The sequence below is a fragment of the Rhinolophus sinicus genome, linkage group LG01 (assembly GCF_036562045.2).
Source record: "Rhinolophus sinicus isolate RSC01 linkage group LG01, ASM3656204v1, whole genome shotgun sequence".
Classification (NCBI taxonomy): Eukaryota; Metazoa; Chordata; class Mammalia; order Chiroptera; family Rhinolophidae; genus Rhinolophus; species Rhinolophus sinicus.
Window position 1 is genome coordinate 170,883,217 of NC_133751.1, and position 21,286 is coordinate 170,904,502.

The 21,286-nt window shown below is 33.6% G+C and overlaps 1 protein-coding gene across 2 annotated transcripts in view; it reads left to right on the top strand.

Annotated features, from left to right (window-relative positions):
* PMS1 (PMS1 homolog 1, mismatch repair system component) overlaps positions 1-21,286 on the top strand; it is a 67,712-nt gene that overhangs the window by 6,932 nt on the left and 39,494 nt on the right. For both annotated transcript variants that reach the window (XM_074339178.1, XM_019740744.2), the window contains exons 2-5: positions 222-373; positions 3,093-3,275; positions 12,078-12,180; positions 16,870-17,033. In XM_074339178.1, coding sequence (XP_074195279.1) covers positions 242-373; positions 3,093-3,275; positions 12,078-12,180; positions 16,870-17,033 — 582 coding nt within the window. In that variant the 5' untranslated portion in view covers positions 222-241. The remainder of the gene's footprint in view (positions 1-221; positions 374-3,092; positions 3,276-12,077; positions 12,181-16,869; positions 17,034-21,286) is intronic.

Below are 21,286 nucleotides of genomic sequence, written 5' to 3' on the forward strand. Positions count from 1 at the left end.
TACTGTGTGTGCTTACATTAGAGTCTGGCATGCAGTGAGGCTCTATCGATGCAAGCTGCTTTTACTATTGGTGTTGCTCTTAGGTTGGTGCAAAAGTTATTGCGGTTTAAAAGGTTAAAAACAATTGTAAAAACTGCAATTACTTTTGCACCAACTTAATATTGTTTTGTTAGGAATGTTTAGCAGTTTTTAGTTTTACAACTTATATTTTTATCTTCTAGATACTCGGTTAAAAACTAGAATGAAACAGTTGCCTGCAGCAACAGTTCGCCTCCTTTCAAGTTCCCAGATAATCACTTCAGTGGTCAGTGTTGTAAAAGAGCTCATTGAAAACTCCTTGGATGCCGGTGCCACAAGCATAGATGTTAAACTGGTGAGCGTCCCTGGGAAGCCAAATACCTTTAAAGCGAAAAAGGGCTGGACATACATTTCCTCCTTACAACTATTACCTTTCTTTTCTTTATATGTAGCAGTAAATTAGTCTTAGGACATTGGACCCTTTGTCTTATTTAAAAGTAAATTCTTAAAAATAAATTTTAATTTAAAACAACATTAGTAACATTAAAGGAAAAACTTATTCTTTAGGACTCCATTGCCTAAAACATGAGTTTAATTTGTATTTTCTATTAATATTTATCCTTGGTCATTGATATATACCTGTTTATATATTCTCATTTGCATTTATTTTTTTCTGCCTAATCTTATTTCAAAACTTTCCTTTGTTGCTTCATAGTTTTCACAATTTTTGGATTTAAGTGCTACATATTAAATCATTTGAGTTGATATGACATGACACTCATGATTTATTACAGTTATTTTGCATGTTTACCGCCACTATTATAAATTATTAGCTCATAGAGGTAAGGTCTGTACATTTTTTTATTTTTGTGTCCACCATACCTGGCCAGTACCTGCTACATAAATGGTGAATAAATGGTATATAAATGGTAAATAAATGGTGAATAAATTTGTTTGAGTGAATGTAAGAATACATTTTTTGTAATTGCCTAATTATCAAATATTTACATTATTTCTAGCATTGCAGTATTAGAAATAATACTGATACGAATATCTTTGTAGGAAAGAGACCTACCCTTTTCATATACCCCCGTGTTTCCCTGAAAGTAAGACCTAGCCAAACAATCAGCTTTAATTTTTGCTAATTTAGTTATTAATACAAGACCCAGTATCATATTACTAATATTATATTATATTATGTTATATTATATTATACCCAGTCTTATAGTAAAATAAGACCAGCTCTTACATTAATTTTTGCTCCAAAAGCTCATTAGAGTTGATTGTCTGGCTAGGTCTTATTTTCGGGGAAACACGGTATATATTTATATATTATGTGTACATAAAATACTGGTTGCTCCTTATAAAAAACTTTGTGAATTAGCTGCTACTGTACCCACTTCACAAATAAGGTTCTGAGAACTTGCCCAAAGTCATATAATTCAAAAGTAAGGGAGCTAAGATTGGAATTCAGGTCTTTCTGACTCTGAAACCAATTCAAGAGCTTTCCTCTGCCAGGGCTTCTCAATGTTTGGGTACATCAGAATAATTTATGGGATTTGTTAAAACAGTTAATGGGCCCGAGAGTTTCAGATTCTGTTATACTTGGGGCCCAAGAATTTGCATTTCTAACATGTTTCCAGTTGATGCTGAGAACTATTTTATACCATATCAAACCTGTATTTTGTTTTTAAGTATAAGCTTTATAAACGTGGAAAAAAATTTGTTAAACCGAAAGAAAATTTATTTTTCTTAGACATTTTATATTTTCAGTTTAGTCTGATTAGAATACAATGGATAGTAATTAAATAGGATTAGATAATTACATCTGACATATTCATTTAAGAATCTTACTCAGACATACATTTCGTTCTTAAAGTTCTCTGGAAGAAAAACATATTTTTTTTTAAAGTAGAGTTACAAAGCCAACAGAAGTCCTCTTATAAAAGTAAATGGAAGTATACATTTTTATTTTATGTATTTTACATTTTATGTATTTTAGTCTCTTGACATTTATCAGTTTCTCTTCCTCTGCTTTGTAGAGTTTTAAAATAACTGTGTTGTCCTGCATAAATCCTGTCTTATTATGGTTTCATACAATAATAACTATCCTGGCTAGGAATGTTTTCATAATTAGTTAATTTAACAGGTTGATAGTATTTTAAACATTTCAGCAGATCTTTGTGTTATTTTTCTCAGATGCTCGGAGTTCTTATTTATAGAGAAAGATTTGCATTTCTATAGTTAATGATTTTTCTATAAAAAACAGAGCAACTATTCCCAGAATAACTTAATTTTAGATTGAGAGATGAGGAACTAAATCTTGGGTGTCTCTCCCCATCATCTGTATATCTAATTTATCTAAAAAGTACTGACATAAACAGTATTAAATAATTTTAGGTTATTGAAAAGATGTGGTATTATTTGAATACCAGAGTTCTGGTAATTATAGGCAGACTTTTTTCCCTTTGCAACTTGCATCTGTGGCCATACACATAAAACTTTGAAGTCAAGCTTATGATAGAAGTTTACTGTCAGATTTAGAATATGATATTCATAGAAAGTGTGATCGCTATAGGAATTTAGATTTTGTTTATGTTATGTATGCATATTTTTAGTATTACACTACGAATACTGAATGATTCAACTAAATGATGAGGGATATTTTTTCTTGGTTTTCAAATTAAAAACTTACTGAGATTGTGAAATTAGGTGTATTTTGTCAGATTTAGAATATAATATTCATATATAATTTAGAAAATTATCTTAGTCAAGTTTAAACATAAATTTAACATGAATACCTATGATACTGAGACAGTTCAAGGGAACCTTAAAGATCAGACTGACTTTTTTATTTTATAGTTGAATCTGAGTCCTAGAAAAATGAGTGATTTGCCCATTGTACCATAACTAGGAATTAGTAAACTTAAGAAATTAAACTCACTTCTTTAAGATTATTAGGGTTTCGTAAAAGATGCATAAATGACAAAATTATTTCAGTTGTGTTTCTGTTTTTAAATGTTGTAACAGTTTAATGTCTTTGTATACTAAAAGTATTATTTAACTTTGTGCAGGAGAATTATGGATTTGATAAAATTGAGGTGCGAGACAATGGTGAAGGTATCAAGGCCATTGATGCACCTGTAATGGCAATGAAGTACTACACCTCAAAAATAAATAGTCATGAAGATCTTGAAAATTTGACAACTTATGGTTTTCGTGGAGAAGCCTTGGGGTCAATTTGTTGTGTAGCAGAGGTAAGGTAATTTATATTGACTATTTTAGTGATTTTATAATTACAGAATATTAGAATTAAGGAAAAAACTAAGCCAGTATTTGACAGAATTTTTTTTTATTGTGATGGATGTACATAGCAAAATTTGCCATTTTAACCATATTTTAAAATTAAATTTATTGAGAACATTGATTAATAATATTACATTATATAAATTTCTGTATACTCTATTGTGTGCTTACCACCCGAAGTCTAGTCTCCTTTCATCATCATTTTAACCACTAGTAAGTGTACAATTGAATGGTATTAAGTACATTCACATTGTGTGCAACCATTATCACCATCCATCTCCAGAACGTTTTTGTCATCCCAAACTGAAACTCTATATGTTAAACTAAATAATAAATCCCCATTCTCCTTTTGGCACATCCCTGGTAACCACTGTTTTACATTCTCTATGAATTTGACTATTCTAGGTACTTCATATAAATAGGACCATACAGTATTTGTCCTTTTGTATCTGGCTTATTTCGCTTTGCATAATGTCTTCAAGGTTTGTACATGTTGTAACCTGTATCAGAATTTCATCCCTTTTTATGGCTGAATAATATTCTATTGTATGTATAAATCACATTTTGTTTATCCATTTATCTGTTGATGTGGGTTGTTTCTACCTTTCGGCTATTGTGAATAATGCTGCTATGAATATGGGTGTACTAATGTCTGAGTACCTGCTTTCAGTTCTTTTGATTACCCAGAAGTGAAATTGCTGGGTCATATGGTAATTCTATTTAATTTTTTGAGGAATAGCAAAGTGTGTTTTGCAGTGTTAATATTTACAAGAGGAAAAAGTGATTTAGTAGCCCATTGACTTGGAAAACATATATTAAATAAAATTAAACAGATATATTAACTATAAGCACTTTTCAGAGCCTTTGCTATACTAAAGCACGTTGTGAATCTCTAAGTTTGGTGGTTTATAATAGGTACATTTTCCTGCACCTGCTTGACTGTGAAACCCTTTTATGAGAAGCATATCACTGTTTTTGTTGTTGTTCTGTGGAACACACTCTGGAAATACTACTCTAGTTAACACAGATAATTAGATTGTGTTCTGGAGATGTGAATTGACTTGGCCTAAGCCCTGGCAAGTAGAGACAGATTGGATCCTAGAACTTTGCTCTTCTGACTGATGATAAGGTGTTTTCAATGTCTATAAACCCCTAAATTCTGTGCCTGATCCACTGGATTGCCAAGAGCCAATTATACTTCACTGCCTCTGCCATAGATTATGTAACCAGTTGCGGCAAAGCCCATCAAGTGAGAAATTTGCTCACTTCATTTGCATGTATCTCAGTTATGTTTTACCACAGTACTCTGCACTAGTTTTGTGTGTGTGTGTGTGCGTGTGCACGCGTGTTTATATGTGTGCACTGTATTGTTTGTCTGTGTGTTTGGCTCTGTTTTATAGAGGGATAGTACCTGTGTGTTAGTGAGTCACATGGTGATTGTGAGGGTCTCGTTAGCTAAGTTTGGCCCGTGGCTGTGTAATCCTTCATTTGTGCTTAGGTTGGTAGACCTTATGTAGGTGAGAATGCTCAGGTGCAATAAAATGATAGGATTTTATTATAACCTATTGTCCCTGAAAAGTGCTATGGACACAAGATACCATTTCTATCTCCTCCTCTGGTTTCTGGACAACTATTTAGTAGCCTAGTCTCCTGAGCGGTAATATATTCTCCGGGCTTAATGTGGTCCTCCTTCTGCCCTTGGGGTGCTGGCATAGTGTAGGTTTTCTCCATTTTTTTGTGGATAGGGTCCCAGCTAGGTATAATTTACTCTTTTGACTTTGAAGCTCTGTGAGGTGATTGATGCCTATATCATAAAAATCGGGGGTGAGGGAGGAGGTGGAGTTTAAAGTGAGCGATTTTGCTTTTCTAGCACAGGGGACTAGGGGCCCTGACTGTTTAGAAGCCAGAGGTATTCAGACATCGCTAAAGGAGGAAAGACCTTGTCATTCCTTAAGTGCACTTTGCTGAAAACTTCTGTCCAAAAGCTATCACACCCTATGCTTCTGTTATCTTTCTCAGCACTTCATTTAGAGTTCACTGAGTCTCTAAATAGATTTTAGGGAAGAGTGTCTAGAGGGCACAACTTGTCATTGCCCGTATTTCTCCCCAGAGCCCGTATATGGGAACCTGTAGCCCTGGGATCTTGCAGAAAGATCTGTTTTTAAAATGGGATGGAGTTTGTACCAGGAACCTCTGAAGCTCCCAGTACTAGTACTATTGTTTAAGCTTGTAGTGGCTATTTTAGAAATCATATAATTTGTTTAAGAACATAAGTATTTGATTTTTCAGCTGTTGTCCAAACTTGGCAGATAGTCTTTAAGCTTTATTTTGGCAGAGTATTGTTGAAACATATGTAATTTGACATTTCTGTATTTTCTAAGATATGTATAATCTGTCAGAACTGAAATTAGTCATTATTAGCTTTCTCTGCTAGGTGGCAGCACTATACTTAGTCTTTTAAAATGTTCCACATAAGCCACATGATTTATCCAAATCTTCACTGTAGTTCTGATTTTACATGGCAGTTTTGCAAGTTCTTGTCCAGTGATATTCTCTACCTTGTTTCTTTATATGGTTGCTTGAACCCACTTGATATCTAAGTTAATCATTTTGTCTTTTGTTTCAGTTTTGAGACATTGGAATGCCTTGAATATAAATACTTAAAATAATTTGTTCATCAAAATTACAAAAGGAGTGAAAGAATTGTCAAGTATCACAATAATAGAAAACTGTAAACTTAAAAAAATTATGTTTGGTTTTCACATTGCTGTGTCAAATGTTTGTTTATCCTAGAAAAATATTAACAACATTTTATGGAATCTCTTGTCTTGTAAATCTTTGGTCTTTGGAAGAACATATATGTTCTTCCAAAGAACACCCCCCCACACACAATGAGTTTTTACATATGTATACTCCAGATGAGGGTATAGACCATCGTCAGAACCCCTGGAGGTTCTTTCATGCTCCTTCCCATTCAGTACTCTTCAAAGGTAATGGCTATTCTGACCTATGTTGATATAGATTAGTTCTGTCTGTTTTTGAACTTCATTTAAATGGAATATTACAATATGTATTATTTTGTCACAGACAAATTTTTTTGATGATGATTTAGGTTTTATTGTGCCTGAAACCCCAGACAAATACAGAACATTGGTGGTAAAGTACTGGACCCTGGTCAGTGCCCAGATCACCACTTCAGGACTGAGCACTCATTTCCCCCAGCTACCAAGAGTATTGGCGCCTGAAGGCTCACAGCTGAGTCTTCCTCTGGAGATTGCCCTTCAGCAAGAGGCTTGAGTATGACCTTATGTCATACAGGGCAACCTGCATCCAATGACTGGTTGACGAGGGGTTGTAAAGGCCCTATTCCAGTTCTCAATGACTCTGCCATGCTGCTGTGCTCCAGAGTGCGGGGGGCCCATCAGCCCAGGCCTTGTGACTGGCACAGCCAGCCCCACTTCTCTTTCTGCCCTGCCCCACAGGAAATCATCCTAGGAGCACACCCCAATAAACATCCTCCTCACTAGTCTCCGTCTCAGTCTTCTTCATGCGTAAGCCACCCTACAATGAGGTTTTATGGTTCGGTCTCATTCTACTGACAAGAAAACTACGGTCTTGTGAAGAACAAATGCCAGTTCTTTTCGCCCCAACTTCAAAACACAGTCAGTACTTTTTTATCTGTATGCAGGATGCTGTGCTAAGTAATTTATTTCAGAGGAACTGTGTACAGTGAAGTAAATGGAAAATGAAAATTGTGTCTTACTTAGGGACACATAGTATGTCGATGGTGGAATTAAGAATTCAGTTCTAATTTCATGCCTCCCAGCACTGAGTTTTTCACAGTAGATCATGCATGATTAGCATCGTTAGAAATGTATTTATAAGTTTAAAAATATCTCGTATTAAATAAATATTACAGACCTGCAGTGGTACGTTCAATAGGTAGGTTATCAAGGAAAAGTCAAGTTGAAATTTATGTGGAAGGATTCTGAATACTGTTTCAGAAATACAGAAAGTAACAGCTTTTCCTCAAAATTACTGAAATTATTTTTGTTGGGTTATTTTAAAGATGTTAGTAATTTTAGTTAAGAAAAGCTTAAGACTTACAGCAAAATTGACTAGAGAAATTTAAAATATATCTAATTGTATGTTCTTTATTTATACACTTCAAAAGAATAGGCAGTTTTCCAGTTTGTCAATAATAAAATGACTTTCAGTCTTAAAATTAAATGGTCCGAAGGAGTAAAACATTCTCTTTATATCTGTAAGTATCCTATTGGTATTTTAAAATGGAATTACTGATTCCATACTCTATAATGAATGTATCAGTGACTGACACAAATTGACGGATACAGTTTTCTTTAAAATCATATTAAGCATAACTTCTCTTGAAATTTATTCTTTGTAGAGCAATAATTTGGGGATATTTGTCATTCTTTAATGTTAAATTTCTGATACTAATTACTGAGCATACTGAAGTAGAATGAGCTAGAGAGTGAAAATCCTGTGTGGACCTAGTCATAAAATTTTTTATGAAGACTGTATATATTTTTCCTGTCACATGATTAAACACAGAATAAAAGATTTTATTTCTTTATAAGTAGATATTTTAAACATGTTAAAAATGATCTTTCTCCTTCCAAAGAAATCTTTAAGAAACTCATACAAGTTTTTTGAACTGGATTTTTAAATGGAAGCTAAATTACACTTCAATATTAAGAGGAATACAGAACTGTTTTGTTGTTTTCTTAAAATCAGAACAAACTCAAAACAAGGAGTGAGAAGCCTGATTCTCATTCCCAAGTTTTTAAGAGACTTGGCCAAAGGCATAAAACAGGTTACCTTTTCTGAGAATCTATTTTTTCCTTAATCTGTAAAGTGATGATAATGATTTGAGGGTCAAAGGAAATAACACATATTAAGTATCTTGAATAGCGAGTGTCATGTGCCACACAGGTAAAAGTTATTTTCACTCTGGACTTGAATATGGAAAGTAGTATGCAGCTGTATCATATAGGCAATGATATCAGCCTTGCTCCTTCCCTTCTTGGGGAATCTCCTCGACATTTTGGGGAAATCCTTTGTAAATTTTACAGCCATTCCTAAGTAAGGTCCTTCTAATTCTCACCAAAAGTCTTTATTCTGTAGCATAACTTCATTTTTTTTTCTCTTGGTTTTCTCTCAGAAGAATTAGCAGAGTTGCCAGCCATCCTCTGCATAACACCCATGTTTATTGATTCATTCATCCAACATTTTATAAAGTGGTTACAGTGTGCTGGGTATTATTCTGATCTCTCAAGTTCACTATACATAATTTTGTGATCTGTAGGTTTGTTTCTATTTTAAATTACATTAAACATCCATGGCTTAAAGAGGGCAGAATGAGAAGCTAAGTCATTTTTTTTGAAGATGGCAGTTGAGGCTCCCTTATTAGAGGGCTCACGTAGCTGTAAAAGGGTAGGGGGAAGCTCCTAGCATCACTCTGATGGTTGCTGCCTCCTGTTCCACGGTGTAGAGTACCTTCTATGCACTTTAGAATCATGGTGGTAGAGCTTTAGTGAGAATAGGCACAGGAATTTTGAAGCAGTTGGGATAGCCTGCTTCCTAAATGCAACCTCTTCACAGGTAATAGAACTCTGTTGAAAGGGGAAAAGCTAGGGCCAAAGTCTCTTTCTTGCTAGTTCTCCCACAGTGGGAGAAGTTCTGACGTTAGAGTGCTCAGATTAATGTACAGCTGTGCACAGGCTGCAGACTCACACAGAGGAAGACATTTTTCTTTCAGTCGTTCAGGCAAAATCCATGTTTCAACTGAATCATGAGTTTTCAGACATCTGTTTCTGTACCAAGGTATCCTTCCAAAAGTCAGGAAAAGAACATTAAAAACAAGACTTCAGCATAATTATCTTAAATGAATTTTTATTAAGCGAGGATTTTTTATGTAAATCACCAGGATATAGCTTACGTTTTTAATTTACTTTTTATATAAAACATTAAGAAAAATTATGCTTATCTAAAGTTTAGATGCTTTTATGATTCTAACTTTGTAATAATACTATAATTTCTTGAAACTCAGTAACTGAGGACAAAAGAGTCAGTTTTTGGTAACTGATAGCTAATATAACCTCTAAGGTCCTCTAAGAACTTTTGAAACTTCTCGTTTTAAAATAAACTTCTCCTTTTAAAATTCTTTAAATAAATTTCTTTATTTCTTTTAGTAAGAACACTAGATTCGTTCACTGCCACAATTCCTCAATGTCTCCAGTAAAGAAGCACCAGTAATAATTTGTAATAGTAGAGATGCTCCTGAGATGGAGTGACTACAACTTCAGATGCTAGCTACTGGACTGCTAACACGTTCTGAATCTGTGCCTGGTCCAAAAAAAGGTTTCCTGCCCAGGACACAGGGTCATATGATGAGATGAAATACAATTCCTTCCTCTGAGGAACACACTGTATTTCATTAATTTGTGAAACATGCTTATGCGTTTTATTTTTCACTGTCTTTAGCAATGAATTGCAAAGTATTTCCTATCTAAATAAATTTTCATGGTACCCTACACATTCTAATTTAAAAATTTTTGATATTGGAAAATAATACTGTGTTTCATTTTTTCACTTTAACATAAATGTTATATTATGACCACTAAGGTTCTATTTTGCTTTTTAGTACTTCAATTTATTCATCTAGGGTGGAGTAGATTCATTCACTAATGTTTTTAAAGGATGAACAAGTTTATATTTGTGAAGTGCTATGACATAGTTAAAGCAAAAACCCATGTAACACTATAAAGTATTAGTATCATCTTCATCTTATCATCACCCTCCCCTTAAAGCTTATAGTGTAATCATTTATTCAGGACCATCTAGCAAGCGACTGGCAGCGTTAGTACTAGAACTCAGAGTTCCAGGGCCGCCTTTGCTTAGTGACACCAACTTTAGGTCAGGTGGCTAGTTCTTTGGAGAATAGAAATAGAATTCAGTTGACCTTGGCATTTTGGAGAAGTGGTTGGTTAAATGTAGAATTGTTTTTAAAGGGACAATCATAGCAAAATTAGAGACAAGAAAGGAAATCTCTAGCAATCTGTCCTCTTTGTTTTGAACAAACATTATTAGAAGAAGTCACTATTGAACACAATAGAATTGTGATGTAGCAGGGAAGATTAAGATTAATTGTCAGGAAACATTTTAAATCACACAACTTTTGAACCATAGTATATATTTTTGGAAGAAGGAAAATAATCACTTGAGAGTACTGAAGAATAGTTATTACAGAAATATCATCTTGAAGCAGTGCCCCTAATAAGGATTTTATGGACGTTCCCCTCAGAAAGAATCTAACAGACTCTACTACCGTGTTTCCCTGAAAATAAGACCTAACCGGAAAATAAGCCCTAGCATGATTTTTTAGGATGACATCCCCTGAACATAAGTCCTAATGCGTCTTTTGGAGCAAAAATTAATATAAGACCCAGTCTTATTTTCGCGGAAACACTGTGAGCTAAAGAAGCCATGCTTTTTCGTGTGAATCCATTATTCCCTGTATGGTTCCCACGTGTTCCACAGAGCCATATGACATCCAGTAAATCCGTGCATGGTTAAGACAGGGTGATAGGACCATCAAATGTTGACTCAGCTGGACCTAATTGAGTTCCAGCAGTGGAACTGGATCTTTGCAGATTCTTCTTAAATTATATAGATTTATTTTAAAATAGTCAACTCTGCTCAGTCCAAGGATGGCCAAGAAAGATTGCTTCCAGTTTTGGGTGGGCATTGTTCTCTGAAGTGTGAGGAGCTACGCTTTTCTGAGTCCACCCTGCTTTCTTTGCCAGTATCCCCACTCCCCACCTGTGGTATTTTCTTGCAAGGGTGTGGGTTTACTATTGTTATACTCTCCTACTAATCTCACGAGATAGGTAAACAGGAAGCTGAGGGAGAGGGTAGCTCAAAAGAGTGCAGACCTTCTTAAGTTTATATTTCTATGATTCACATCTTAGGAAATATTTCATGCTGAATGAAATCCTTTCTTAATTCTTACATGTTTTAATGCTAAACATTTTTTAATTAATAAAAATTTTACATTTAAATAGTGAGTTCAAAGTGTGGTTTAAGAAAAAATTGGAAGGAGAAATGACTGGGCACACAATGTGATATATAAATGATGTATTATAGAATTGTACACTTGAAACCTATAACCTGTGTAATTTTACTAACCATTGTCACCCCAATAAATTTAATTTAAAAAAAAAGAAGAAAAATGGCCATATATATGTATGTGTATGATTTATGTTTTTATTCTTTTAAACCATTAACTTGAAATACAGAAGTGCAGTTTTATATAGCATATAAAAGTAGGAGGGAGTTACCATTTTACAAAAGGATTATTTAGCAATAAATTTTTGAGAATGTTAGGGAGCAAACTTTCCTAAAGCAGTTGAAGTATTTGATTTTACAAATGTAAGTTGTATAATACATATAATAAAAATAGCCATTTCAGATATACTGATTAATATGTGAGTGTTTTACTTAGAGTAAAATACTCAAAATGGAAAATCAGTAATTTAACATTAAAAAACCGACTTGCTGCTTATTAGTATAACTCTAAGGAATATTATAAGAGAACTGGTCATGAGACTTTATTAAGTAAAATTTTTCAATGTTAAGTAAATATATGATAATTATTTTAAATCTGATTTGATAAAGAGCCCTCTGCAGTATCTAAAATTGTAATTTTATTAGAATTTTTTTTATTCCAGGTTTTAATTACAACCAGGACAGCTACTGATAATTTTAGCACCCAGTATGTTTTAGATGGCAGTGGCCACATAATTTCTCAAAAACCTTCACATCTTGGACAAGGTAAGAGAATAGCTTAGTAGCATTCTTTAATAGTTGATTTCAAAACTCTTACTCCTTAAATTCAAATACATTGCTTTGGGCTTGGTCCTGGTCATAGCTAGTTAACTGCCAAGTGAACATTCAGCCTGTACTCTAGCCAACAGTCTCTTAAATACTTAAGAGTTGTTCTCAAGAGGAACTGTGAAAGACTGGACAACATGGATTAGTTACTCTGTAAAAACTGTAAGAGCATTATGGATTACTAGTGTCTTCTTGATATATGAAGGATAATATTTTACTGAAATGCCTAAAACATTGATTTGCTTATCATTGCAATACATCACACCATCAAGATACTATGATTAAGTAAATAATTTAAAATGTATTTATTTATTCATTTATTTATTTATTGAAAACTTCAAACATGCACACAAGTGGATAGAATATCCACTCAGTTTCAACTGTTAACTCATTGCTAATATTTCATCTAATACTCTAACCTACCACCTTCCTTTCTGTATTGTTTGCAGTGAATAAATGCATTATTGCTATTTGTCATTTAGTTCTTTAGTGGTTTTATACATGAAGTAATTTTATTACATTTTAACTGACATCTTATATTTCTAAGTTTCTCTACTATTTATTTCTAAAGGAGGAAATAAATCTCTCCGGGTTTGAGTTTCACATATCTCCTTTAATCTTTTTTATACTGCTAACTTCTGGTGATGGGATGTTTAAAGTTGAGAGACTATTAAAGGTATGACCTCTTTAAAGTCATGTTCAAAAGAATTATTAGATCTGAAAAGGGATTTATGTATGAAATTATTGGATTTATTTTTTTCAAATGACTTACCTTCATTGAAATTTGTTTCCTTGTGTCTTAATACTAATGCCAAATCCTCTCTCTTTTTTGATAAACCTCCAGTTAGTTACTGATTACTTATTGCCCATTAAGAATTAGTATTTTTGTATCTACATAGGGGAAAGGATTAATAGAAACTCCTAAGAAAACAGATTTAACATTTTTCCTTATTTATCCAGTTAATAAAAATGAGCTAATCTAATTACTGTTTAATTTAGTGTATAATAATATTGTACATATTTTATTTAAAATAATAGATTGTGATTTTTTTTTTTAATGTGTGAAAGGTTAGAACAAAGAGAAGGCCTTTTTAAATATGGTCCCTCTCCAGAAATGCTCTGACCCCAGTTCTTAGGAGTTCAAATTAGGAAACCATTAGGAGATATTTGAGTGCCTATCCAGTAGAGTACTTTGAAGTAATCTAGTCACCTTATAAAACTTAAATGTATTTATTTTTATCTTAGTAACCGGTCTAATCTGGATGGCCAATGGTTTTGCATCACTCATACTTCTCATGCTTTTCTCTATTCATCTCCATGAGAACTATGAAATAACAGTTCTTAAATATGGAATCCTTCTGATCTTTGCCCATTTGATGATTGATTTTTCGTTTCTTATTGGAATTTCTACAGTCAGTAAACTAACCTTATTTTCTTTAGCAATATTCTTTTTACCTTAAGAAGCAACATACTTGGAAAGCCACTGGTTGCTAAACTAGTAGTAATTGCCTGTTGTAATTCACTTTTTTCTCCTAATTACAGTTGATTGGCTAGGTAAACAACCAAAAATTAAGCTCTTAGTTTCAAATTGCTCTAGGTGGACATACTATAGAAATCCACAAACACTTTGAAAAGCATTTTACATTCATATTGCCTTAGTGCTGATAGTTTTTGAGTGATTGAATCACAGACTCACATTTCACCACCAGCTGTCATTCAGCTTCCATTTAAATATTTTCTGTGTAAGATAAAACTACAGTTCAACCATCTTAATTAATACCTGTGCATTTAGGGTTCTTGTAGATTAATTTCTGCTGTGGTGTGAGCATCTTTACTTAGCAGTCACTCCTCATATGATCTGATAGGATGGCACCTGAAGGTAGCCTAACTGTGGGTGCAGGGACAACTTAGTATAACAAAATCTTCAGACATTGCAAAGTTTGTTACCCTTTAAAAACCATATTCTAAAATGTTTATAAATAGTTTACTGGAAATTCCAGTTCTGGTTTTTACTAGCACAGGTATTTGTTTTACGGATTAATTTAGCCGTTAAAAATGATTTGTCTGTTTAACAGTATGTCATTTTAAATTACCCTTCTGTTTACTTATATTTTAAAATAATTAAAAAATTTAACAAGAAATGTAAAAATCTCCAGCTTTTACATTCTTTTACCAAAAACCCTGACGAAATTATTTGTTTTAGTCTTTTCTGTTGGTGTTGCTCATCTTTATTATTCCCTTTACTCTGGGTAATCAGTATTAAGCTTTCTAAATCAATTTATCCTCCTGGACAGATTCTTTTAATACCTCCTAGTACTTCTGTTAGGAATTTCTCAGATATCAAAAGTAGTATATTTAAAGTACTCTGATCTGGGTATTTCCTTTCCCTACCCTGTTATTAGAGCAGAACATCATGTTCTTTATAAATAACTGCTATGTGTGATTGTGCCTGTATTGAAAGAATTTTTTCATCTTGATAATGGAACTTTATTCATTCAATAGTTTAAGAAAACTTTGATATTTCAAGCAACCATTCCTCTTTACATTAGGAATATAAATAGCTGCCTTTAAATGGCATAACATAGGGTCATGTAAAAATATAACAGGGAGCGTATTACAAGACTTCAGTTTAATTCTGGTGTTTGTAGAATGTGCTAATGTTAGAGAGCTGAGCAGTTCTCTTGTAAAATATGATAGTATACTGGGGCCTCCTATTGGCCAATATTCCTTGGTACTTTTTTTTAAGGATACACATTTCATTTGGAATCAGCAAAGTTTTCCATCTTTAAGTTTTATTCAAACGTGTATAAGTCTTGGCTTACTGGTAATTTTCAATTTACTCTGAGAGAATATTTTTAGCTGCTGAAGCAATTATTTATCGATTAGTAAATGGATTAGGTATAGTGTGGTCTTTGATGCATGACATATATTTAAGAATCAATGTATATCTTTTCTTTCGTGAACACATTTATATTTTGCCCTACTGATTTCTGCCTGCCTTCCTTCCCACTGTCTGTTCATAACTACAGTATATGCCATTATATTTGTCACAGGCTAGTGGAGAACACTGATGAGCAAATAAGTAATGACAGTAAAAAGAAGCCACCAGCTGCTAAGAGAAAGGTTAGCGAATTTTTCAGAAAGGAACATTTGAGTTTGAAAATGGTAGGTGAGAAGGGGTAGGAGTGTCACCTTTCAACAAGAGAATGATGGATGTAGATGATTTCCAGAACTCTATGTAGCAAGGAGGGGAAAAACACACAATTTTAAAAGCTTGTTTTTTTTTTTTTTTTTAAGCCCATTGAAGGAAAATGTCACAAAGAAATTGAAGTGAATTAAGTTCAAGAGTTGACCCTTTCCTAGACAAGAAGAGATCGTGGCCGCTTGCATCCCTGGGAGCATTAACTGAGTCTGGAGGCATAGTGGGCCAAGGAGCAAGCCTACCACAGGCAAGGGCTCTTCTATGGCCCTAGGAGAAACCGGCTGAACTTTTAATAGTCACATGTCAGCTGTCTTGAGAGACTGGAAGATGGGATCCTCAAACACAGAGCTAGTTCACCCTAGATGCCAAATCTCATGAGAACTTTAGTGAAAAACAGTGATGAGGATAGTTGGGACTGAGCTAGAGAGAGGAAGAAAGATCTTCAAGTCTTGCAGTGCTTAGATCCCAAAGCATTGCAGAGGAAGAGACCTATTTCCATTCTCAAGATATTTCAAACTGGCAGTGAACTGGAACTAAATCAAGGGGCAACTCAGTTCCAACCCAGATAAACTCCTGATTATAGTGAAGAGTTATGCACTCTTCATTCTAGTTGCTCAGCAGAGGAAATGAAGTGCCTTCTGTGGGGAAAAGTATTATCTACTTTAGTATCTATTGTTCTTTTATATACAGTGTCTTGCAAAAATAAGAATATTAAGAGAGATGAAAGGAAAATGGGATCCGTAATCAATAGAAAAAATAGTTGATAAAAGCAAACTCACAGATAACCCAGATACTTGAATTAGCAGATAAGAACTTTTAAAACAATTGCTGTGTTAAAGAATTTAGAGGAAAAGGTGGTCCGAAGTTCATGTGTTTTTTTTAACAAAAGCTGACTATTAACCTGACACTTAAGCACTATAATTTTATATTTAGTCAACTTTTTAGTTAAATAAATTGACAATTAAAAAAGGACCTTTTGTAAGATTATTCTGTCTTGAATTTTTGTTGTTGTTCAGAAGATGAGGGTATATTAAACCAAGTAATTAGATAGTTCAGATAAGACATTTTAGTGGAATAATTAAGGTTATCACATATGCTATATAGCCTTAAAGTGTAGAATAAGAATCATTCCTAGGTGGTTTGAATATCAGCAGAATTACTACATTCTGGAGAGCCCATGTTTCTCTGCAGTCATAGAAATATTAATAAAATTATTCTTATTTAGACCACGTAGAAGAAAAGATCATACTTAGCATGTTGGTCCTATTACAAATAGAGCAGTCTAGCACAGGATCAGAATGTCTTGCAAAGTTGAGTCTTTTTTGGGTTCCCAGAGGTGAAGGAAGACTGGACTTCAGTGATAGAAGGACGTGAAGATCTGAAGTTCCTTCCACATCTAAATATGCTTTCTTCTTACTTGCCAACAGGTACAACTGTAGCTGTTTTAAGATTGTTTAAGAATCTACCTGTAAGAAAGCAATTTTATTCAACTGCTAAAAAATGTAAAGATGAAATAAAAAAGGTCCACGATCTCCTTATAAGCTATGGTATACTTAAACCTGACTTAAGGATTCTTTTTATACATAACAAGGTAAGCATTATTGTACTTTTATATGATTGTTTTGGTATATGATGTAAAGGGACAATGTATTTTATCTAAATCAGACATGTAAAGAGTCTTCTTCAAAAATTTGTCTCCATTTTTTTAGTTTAATCTTTATTATATAAAGAGTATCTTTACTTTGTTACCTAATATATGTATGAAATCTCATTAAACTTTCATTTTTTAATTTCTAAGATCAGTAATTTTACCAACAGACTTTTCCATCCAAGAAATGTTTAGTGCTTCCTAAATATGGAGATAAATAAAGACTTGTTCTTTTCCTTTATAGAATTCACAATTGACATTTTCCACCTTCTATTCTAAACAGTTTTTTTTTTGGAATAATTTTTTGTTTGTTTTTTTAAAGGAAAGGCTACCTCATTTTTTTCCATTTTTAAAAGTAGGGCTGGTATGGAATTCTTGTTGCTTGATGAATCCTAGGGGAAAGGAAGGTTTACGTATTTTCTGATTATTTTGTTTTTCATAGAAGTTCACATATGCATTTTGAAATATTTAATGGAGGGAGAGCAGAACCACACAGCAGAAATGTGAAAAACTGATGGGGAGTAAGGAATTCACATTTATTGGGGGCCTACACAATGCCAAGACCGCTAGGTGCAATAAGCTTCTATGATCCACAGCAACAATCAAGTGAGGTAGACATATCAGTTTTGCAGTTCTTTGACCTTAACTCAGGGAGGTTTAGTACTTTACTTCATGTTGCACAGCTAGTAAATTGTTCCATGGGATTTGCAACTTAGCATGCTTTCAGAGTGCAGATTCTTTACACTCTACTGTGTTGCTTTCCATTTTAACACTACATTACATTTGTATGGTTCTTTTCCAGGTTTCAGAGCACTTACAATAACTTTATGAGTTAGACAACGTTGTTTCTATTTGTGTGTCAAAATTGAAGCTCAGAGTGATCAAAGGAATTATATTTTATAGTAAGTAATAGTGTTGAGGTCAGAACCTTTTTTTATCCAGTTTTCTTTTTCTTGTTAAGAAAATTTTGTATTAAACCAAGCTATGGTGGAATATTTGTAATCAAACTCTTTGGTCATCTTAAAAAAAAAAAGGAAGAAAAACATTAGAGGAGTCAGCCACCTGTTCATGCTGGCATAGAGCTCAACCAAATGATACCTTGAGATCCCTTCCAGCTCCACCATGCTATGATTCTGCAGGATGTTGATGGATGGAGGCTCATCCTACTAATATAAATAACCCTGTGACCTCTTGATCCAAAGGACAGTTAATAATTAAAAGTTGAATATAACCAAGTTAGGAAAAGATCAAGGACAAAAGAAATGATCAGGAAGGGAATACAGATGAAAAAGATAAAAATAGGAAGATAGGAACTACGTATTTATAAAAGAAAAGTGAGTACAACTACAGAGAAAAATGTTGAGTAAGGGAAAACATAATGGAAGAATTAAACAAGATTGTTGCCTCATGTGATGGAAATGAATATTTAAAATCATATATATGTACTTGTAAGCTTTGGATAAGTTTATATACAATTTTCGCAACCAAGATCATCATCAGTGGTAGGCATTTTCTTTTGAGAATGGAAAGTAGTATTTTGTAATAGCATTTTATTATATTTTTGGAGGACACTGTATCTGAATTTATATTGAGCAAACACACATCCCTTGATGGCCTTCAGCAATTTCAGTTGCAGTTCAGATCCTGGAGAGTATGCTGAGCGTGTTATACCATGAAAGTAATGTAAGATTATCAAGTCTTAGAGTAAAATTTAGGTACTAGCTATTACTACACAAAGAAATCACGGACTGAAGTAGAACAAGCAATCTACCTTCAAGCTTTTTTCTCTTAGTACAAATTATTTTTCAACTTTTTTATTTCTTAATAGTGTTATTGTGCCTCAGATGTTAAAATTTATTGTAAACTTTCCAAAATAGCACTGACACATTATCATAAGTCTTTTTAGACATTGAATACAATTCTGGCCTTAGCCTTTTTCTTTTAAACATGCTTTCTTTTATTCTTCATGTGCTTTTCTGAAAAATACTTTTGCCTTTGCTTAAAATTAAAACGACAATATCAGCGTCTTTTCTTTTTTTGAAATTTTTTTCTGCAGTAGAAACAAACAATTACATTGAACATAATATGAGAAGTACTATTGCTATTTTGACATCTTGGATTAGATAGCGTTCCTTCTTTTTATGAAGGTTTAACCTGCCAAGACATTCTTTGAATACTGATAATGTTGATGTTCTTGCCAGTATGGTTATGTTAGAAAGAGGTATTTTTCTTCTTTCATCATCATGTTCCTTGAAAGCATACTGAATAATGAGACAGCCAAAGGGAAATAATTTGCAAGTGGATGATTCAGTGAGTTTATTTAAAGTAGATATTATTTGCAGAAATGCTAGAGCCATTCCTTAGGATGAGCACTACAGTTTTCAGCTTTAGTTGTAATAACTGAATTCCTGTGAAGTCCTGCTGTATACGTTTTCATTTATAGTTATTTCCCATAATCATGTTTTTCTCAGTATGATATCTGAAACCAATTTAGTGTTCTTAGATGTTTCATGTGTACATGAGTAATTTTGTAAATCACTAGTTCAACACATGAATGTTATGATTTCAAATGAGATACTTTCATACTTCATACTTGTTGATTTTTGTGAATATTTTCTTTTGCCAAAAATATTGTGTGTGGTTTTAAAAATTGTTTTGAATTGAGTTTTGTCTTCATAATTAGAAACCCACTGATATTGCAAAGGTAAATTGAATATTGATATAAGAAAGTTTTAACTGGTACTAAAGAGAGAGAGAGTAGTTGAAGGAATGACTTCCCCCATGCCCGACTTCCATGTCACATGAGTGTTAAGGCTTGTTGGGATCAGTTTGTTTACTATTGAGATCTGACAGAACAATGACACAGCTTTGATGAGTTGAATCTCTCTGGTTTCAGTCAATCTGGGAAGAGGCAGGGCCTTAACCAGGAACAGAAACCCAGAAAACTGGCAATGGGGATTTTGTAGTGAGAGTGGTAGTGCCTTCTTTTGATGTAGTTTTCTGAGTCTCTAGGAGGGTACTCTTGTGGTGGTGGCCAAAGATTGGGGGGTGGGACGGAGGAGCAGGGTTTGACCAAGAATGAGAAAGAAGGGACACATTTATGGGATTATAAATCAAAGATAAGTAAGTGCTAGCTTGTAATATGTGTCCCATACATTCATGATACTCTCTTTGTTCATTTTATTCTTCTTTGAATCTTTTAACCTTTTACTCCAAAATTTTGGAATGTCCCAGTTTTGTTTCAGTTGTGCTATGAGAAATCAAGAAAAAGTCTTTTGCTAACAGTTGGCCCAATGTTAAAAGGGTCATCCTCTCCTTCCCCCATCCTGGGCAGGGTTGTGGAGGCAGGATAGTGAAAGATAAATTCCAGTTTAGGACTGTGGTTCCACTGTTTCTTCCTTACGAAGAAATTATTCTGCCAGTTCAAACCTTGAAAGTTTGAGTGGATTTTGTTTTTGTTTCTTTTTTAATTAATGGAGGTGGATGTCTCTTCAGATATATTTTAAAGTTAGCTTGGAGCTGATTATCAATTATGATTGGTTGGTTCAAGTTTTGTTTTGCTACTTGAAAATTCATAACTAAATTTTTTAAATGGTTCTCATGTTTTCTTTGTTATATTAATTTATTTTACTTTTCACCTAACTTCTATGAAATATAGTAGAGATGAGAGAATATATCAATCAAATTTTAACGTAGTTGGTTTCTGAGTTTGATGTTTATCCACACTATTATAGAAATCTCTGAAGACTTTCCCTATCCCCCAGCAAAACTTAGTTACTTCTTAACTTTCTCCATAACATTTTCTGCATTTCTGTCATGTAATTTTTAATTTGTTGGCAACGATTTGCATTCTGTCTCCCCTTATCAACAAGCCTCTTTTGTGAGGGAGGGCTGCATCTTACTTATCTGTATTCCCTTAATGTGTACTCAGTACAAAGCGCGGAGTAGAATACTAAATGAATTATGTAGGTAGTGCTAAAATCAAAATACATAAATTAATAAAGCACCAGTTGTGAACACTCTGGCCTCTTTCAAACCTTCCTCATAGTATTAGTTCATACTCATATAATGAATCCATTTTTGAGGTGTCATCCTTTTGGATTTTCCAGTGACCTCTTAGATTTTTACAGAGTATATTCTCACTTGTAGTTATATATACTATTCTAGTTTATTTACTTGCCTAGCATCTCAGTCAC